This window comes from Microtus ochrogaster, chromosome 8 (genome assembly GCF_000317375.1).
Source record: "Microtus ochrogaster isolate Prairie Vole_2 chromosome 8, MicOch1.0, whole genome shotgun sequence".
NCBI classification, from domain to species: domain Eukaryota; kingdom Metazoa; phylum Chordata; class Mammalia; order Rodentia; family Cricetidae; genus Microtus; species Microtus ochrogaster.
The window spans coordinates 33,829,877-33,835,996 of record NC_022015.1 but is presented as its reverse complement, the minus strand read 5'-3'; the positions used below and the strand labels follow the sequence as shown (position 1 = coordinate 33,835,996).

At 47.8% G+C, this 6,120-nt stretch overlaps 1 protein-coding gene across 2 annotated transcripts in view; it reads right to left on the bottom strand.

Annotated features, from left to right (window-relative positions):
- Ptdss2 (phosphatidylserine synthase 2) overlaps positions 1-6,120 on the bottom strand; it is a 45,066-nt gene that overhangs the window by 37,805 nt on the left and 1,141 nt on the right. For both annotated transcript variants that reach the window (XM_026781137.1, XM_005351495.2), the window contains exon 2: positions 2,464-2,565. In XM_026781137.1, the coding sequence (XP_026636938.1) occupies positions 2,464-2,565 (102 nt within the window). The remainder of the gene's footprint in view (positions 1-2,463; positions 2,566-6,120) is intronic.

Below are 6,120 nucleotides of genomic sequence, written 5' to 3'. Positions count from 1 at the left end.
GTCACCTACTATTGACAACAGGACCAACACACTGGGTGGCCAACAGCTCTGTAACTGCTCTGGCAGATGCTTGGTGACACCTTTGCAGGTTCCTGCTCTTCGGAGAGAAGGCTTTGCTCTTCTTGGAGGCAATTCTTTTCCAGTGACATCAGAGCTGAGCATCTTTAGCTGATTCTACTTCTCATACATAGAAATCTTTTGAGGGAGTAGGCTGTGCCTTTAGGGTTAAACCCTGGGCCTCTAAGCCATACATTCAGTCATGGAGAGCACCTTCTGAGGTGTAGCCATGTCCCGTCTCTTTGGACTTCTTACTAGCCTCCATGCCCAGGCAATAGAGGTGAATTCAGAGAAACTCGGCAGACCCAGTTCTTTTCTTTTATTCTTCTTCTTTTTTTCCCTTTGAGACAGGATCTCACTATGTAGCAACAGCTGTCCTGGAACTCTCTATGGACACTAATCTAGCTTCAAACTCATAGAGACCTGCCTGCTCTGTTTCCCAGTGCAGAAAGGTGTGTACCATCATGTCCTTTTTGGTTGTTTTTTGAGACAAGGTCTCATGTAGCCCAGGCTGGTCTTGAACTCACCATGTAGCCAAGACTGGCCTTCAACTCCTGATCTTCCTGCCTCTGTTTCCCAAGTGCTAGGTTTACATGTATGAGCAATCATACCTAGCTAAGACCAGTTCTATTTGAAAATTCCCTCTGAGCAGATGTAGGCACAACAAAGAGTCCACTGCCTCTATACCCCGGGTCTAATATCTGCAGATGGCCCCTCTGCCAGGACCCTATCTTAAGAGCATGCTGAGCTTACAGGCTTAGCTTGGGACTTAAGAGTATAGTGGAAGCCTTCTAAGAAAGGAGGGAGAAACAGGCAAGCCTGTAGTTGACAGTGAGCAGGAAGTGCCAGTATAGACCCAGCCAGACACGATGGACAAGAGAAGGGCTGGTGGGCCTGGAATCAAGTCATCCCAAGCTCAGGGGAAAAAAATGAGGGAACTCCTAAGAGGCTGACTCTGAGTAGAAGTTACTGAACAGTAAAGTAACTCACAAAAAATGGTCCAAGAACGGCTGGGCTACCAGCTAGAGAGAGGTGCCTGTATTGCCCAAGAAAGGTAGACGGGAGCCTGTGAGTCCAGCAGTCTGAAGGCAATGTTTCACCACAAGAACCCAAGGGCATACACTCCATTACAAGGTTCACTGTTGGTGGCTCTACATCCCAGACAGGCTGGGTATCCGTATGTCCTAGAGTCTACCACATTGAGGGTGAGCTGTTTGGTGTGATGACACTCTCACGAGGCCCGCAGATACTGGGGAGGAGTACATCCACATGGTCATACCATACTCACTGTGACCCTATTCAATTCTTATCGCAAAGTACTAAGACTTCCATTTTTCTTTTCTTTTTTTTTAAAAAAAAAATGATTTATTTATTTCATGAGCCTTGATTGTTGTTTAGACTGCATGTATGTCTGTGAGAGGCTGTCAGATCCTCTGGAATTGGAGTTAGAGACAGTTGTGAGCTGCCACGTGGATGCTGGGAATAGAACCTGGGTCCTCTGGAAAAATAGCCAATGTTTTTAACCACTGAGCCATCTCTATGGCCTCTTAAGACTTCCTTTTTTTTTTTTAAGATTTATTTATTTATTTATTTATTATGTACGCAAGTGTTCAGCCTCCATGCCTGCAGGCCAGAAGAGGGCACCAGATTTCATTACAGATGGTTGTGAGCTACCATGTGGTTGCTGGGAATTGAACTCAGGACCTCTGGAAGAGCAGTCAGTGCTCTTAACCTCTGAGCCATCTCTTAAAAAACAAAATTTTGGCCTGGAAATGTTAGGACCATGGAGGTTCCACAAGCAACCAAGGTGGCACTGAAATCTCAATAGACCTCTCACATCCCCCTGTGCCTCTGCCCCACCAAATCCTCTCTGGTCTCCTCCAGCCCTCCCAGAGCAAGCAGGACCTGCTCAGTAACAGTAACTGACCTTCCTTGCCAGGCAGCATTCCAGGGAAGATACCCAGGCTAGAGGATTAGAGGGGCAGTATAAAAGGCTGTCAGTACTCTGGAGCAACTGTCCCTGCGTGCTAGGGACTGGCCTCAGACCTGGCAATATAGCAAGGACAGAGAGTGCTTGTGGCCTGCCTGCTCTGGAGAATTTTGAGAAGCAAGGTCACAGGTGGTCATCGGATGTCCACCTGGCCTCTTACATAGTTCGTTTAAATATTTAGAAAGTACTGGCACCAACACCACCATAGACTCACACCAGCTAGGGGGATCACCCTAAAGGCCGCTGCAAAATAGCCCCATCTCTTGAAAGGTGACGTGTACCCAGGGTCCTGGGCGAGAAACTCTCCGCAGCTCCAAGGAAAGGTGTGAAAGCTAGTCACTGACATACAAGGGAATTTAGAGCCTGGGCTGGCCAGAGCACCACAGCACACACACCCTCTGCATGTCAGCAGTTACCTCTTGGTATTGTAGGCTGTATCCTGAGGGGTTTCTTCCAGGAGAGTCACATAACCCAGTGCACAGGTGAGGATGAACAGCACGGTTAAGGTGTGGGCACGCCTGAATTCAAAACACACAGGTAGTGTCAGAACAGAGACAGAGTCACCAAGTACTCACCCAGCATAGGAGAGGGCCTGACCTGCACTCCCGAGCTGACTGACCATTCCTATGGGTACCAGAGGGATTGAAGTGTACAGCCTATAGCACAGGTAGATATGGTCACATTACTAATACAAGTTATTTTTTGTTTTGTTTTGTTTTTTTTTGTTTTTCGAGACAGGGTTTCTCTGTGGCTTTGGAGCCTGTCCTGGAACTAGCCCCGTAGACCAGGCTGGTCTCGAACTCACAGAGATCCGCCTGCCTCTGCCTCCCGAGTGCTGGGATTAAAGGTGTGCGCCACCATTGCCCAGCCTACTAACACAAGTTAAACATGGAAGGCTTTCCCCCATTTTCCCTCCAGGACTGAGGACTGAGCCTATGGCCTGACATATGACAGACTATCCAGCTCTTTCCATAGACCTTAAAAAATGACATCAGCTCCTCGGCTACTTTACTAGTACACTGATCTTCTAATAGGTTTTGAAGTAGCCAATAAGCTGAGGGCGTCCTTGACCTTTTGTTTCGTTTTTTGTTTTTCAAGACAGGATTTCTCTGTATAGTCCTGGAACCCTATTCATAGACCAGGCTGGTCTCAAATTCACAGAGATATTCCTGCCTCTGCCCGCCAAGTGCCAGGAATGAAAGCGTGCGCTACTATCCCCTGACTGGGAGTACTATCTTTTATTTCTCTTAATATACCAAGAATATGAAAAATAAATAACACCTTTCCCCTGAGGTAAATTTTCACCCTTTCATTTACACAGTTACCAAGTACCTCGCCTCCCTAACCTGACAAAAGTGAAGCAGAAAGGGGGACCCAGAGGCAGGGTATCACCAGATAAACTCACAGCAGGCAGACTTCAGGAATGTCCCAATCAATGGCAGCAGAAGAGCAACTCTACCTTGCTGTATGCACCCTGTCTATCTTCCAGCACACACACACGCGTGCGCACACACACACACACACACACGCACATAAACACACACACGATTCCAGTCCCCTTCCAGAATGTCAGCTTTGTGCCTCCTACTCCTCCCTAGTGTGGGCACACGCTGGGATAATCCGGGTCCCATGACCAGGCCCAGGATGAGAGCTGACCTATGTAATCTTGGGACTTCAGTCACTGCATGGGGCAAGCATGAGGACAAACTGGTTCCTTGCTATGAGTGGAAAATACCCAGTTGTTGTTCCTCCCAAGAGACGACCATGTTCCTCATGCTGAGTGGGTAGAGAGGCAGCCCTGCCAGAACCAACCAGGGAAACATGAAGGTGTTGCCAGGAAAGGGACAGAGCCTGCCCCAGGTCTGCAAGAGGCTCCTAGCTTGTTACACTGGCCTTCCTGGCCTATTGATCTGATAGTTAAAAGGTAAGAATTGCCAAATCATGTTTGCTAGATGTGGGCAAACCTAGGCAAGCTCTAGCCATAGTGAGTGACAGCCTACACACGCCTGCAGCTGCAGGAATAAGAACTACTGTGGATGTACTGGTGAGGTCCGCCTCCCTCATCTAGAAGGCTCACTAGAGGCTCCCGGCTCTAGGATTCAAACATAGACCACCAATGCTCAAATTGTTATGGATTCCAGGCTGGTGGGAATAGGTTAGAAAGTGTCACTGGGGGGCTGAAAAGATGGCTCTGAGGTTAAGAACACCGACTTTGCTGCGAGGTGGTGACTCACACCTTTAATTCCAGTACCTGGGAGGCAGAGGCAGGTGGATCTCTGAGTTCAAGGCCAGCCTGGTCTACAGAGCAAGTTTCAGGACAGCCAGGCAACACAAGAGAAACCCTGTCTCAAAAAAGCCAAACCAAGGGTGCTGGAGAGATGGCTCAGCAGTTAAGAGCACTAACTGCTCTTCCAGAGGTCCTGAGTTCAATTTTCAGCAACCACATGGCAGCTCACAATTGTCTGTAATTCCAGTTCCAGGGGACTCAACACCCATGGCAAATCACCAATGCACATAAAATAAATAAAGATTTATTTAAAAAAAACAAACTAAACAAACCAAACAAAATAAAACATACAAACCGCTCTTCCAGAGGACCCATACTGGATCCCTAACACCCACACAGCATCCACCAGTCTGGAACTATTAGTCTCAAGGGATCCAATACCCTCTCTGGCTTCCAGGGGCACTGCACATATATGGTACACATACACACATGCAGGCAGAACATCAACACAGGGAAAATAAAATAAAATTTTAAATAAATTTTAAATAAAGTCCTAGGACTGTGCTAGAGTCTGAGCTCTTCTTTAATTTCCAGATAAATCCCCTAAGATAGCAATGGCACTCAGTGGAGATCTCCAAAATACACACTGAAGAATGACTGAATGAATAAATGAATATAAAGCAAGAAAGGCAAGCCAGCTACCCGCTCCAGGATTTTCTATTAGTGACCATCGACTGCATTGGGGGAGGGTGGTGCCTCCCTCCTGCCCAACAGTCATGGTGGGAGCTACCTGATAGAGAATGATGTTGAAATATCCACTTGAGTAATTTATAGTCCATCAGGAACATAAGGCCAATTAGAGTCCTTTATTTAAGCAGGGGGCCAAAAGTAAACTCCTGCCACAAAGAATTCTTGGCCCTGAAGACAAGACAGAGTTTATAAAAACAAAAACCAGGGATTTTTACAAGCATAGTTTCCCTGCAAGGAAAAAGGAACCCAATGTCCTATCAGGCAGGATATGAAGATGGTGTGAGGTCAGGTATGGGGTTAAAGACCATGTGTCCTGTCGAGCAGGAGGAGGTATGGGGTCAAGACAGCCTGACTTCTTCTAGGTCATTTCAATGTTCAAAGGACCTCAAAGGTCAGAGAAATCCATTTGGCACTAGCTCTGGCCCCAAACCCACAACTTCAACTGCCCCATGCTTTCTCCTCCCCTCCCAGGGTTTCACTATGTAGTTGTGGTTGTCCTGGAACACACTATGTAGTCCAAGCAGGCCTCAAACTCACAGAGATTCACCTGCCTCTGTCTCCTGAGTGCTGGAATCGCTTCTCTCCCTTCTAACGCTTCCACAGTCACCAGAGGGCATCACACTGAAGAGAAGCCTTGGTAGGACCCCCTTACAGAAGCTGTCCACAAACCGGGGAAGGCGCTAATCATATCAGGTCCAGATGCCAAACTATCTCCTACAGCCACCCACTTCCCTGCCACTTCAGCTGTATCTCACCAGAGCCTCAGGTACCACTCCCACTGCGAGCCAGAGATACAAGCCGGCATAGGACAGCATCCCTCAGAGAACCCCATCTGTGTGATGGCACCTTCTCCCGAATGAGCCAATCACTTTCAGATCATGCTTCTCTCGCACTGATTAAATGTGCTCTCAAAGCTACTTGCACTTAGCATCACCAGTAGGTATGCATCTGTCTCTGTGCACTCAGCTCTCACTCGTCTACAGGAGCCACCCAGGGACTCCAGTATTGCATTCGAGGGTGGAAACTCAGTAAGGAAGGGTAAAGCTTCCCGGTGGCCATGGCGCAGGCCTTTAATCACAACACTCGGAAGGCAGAG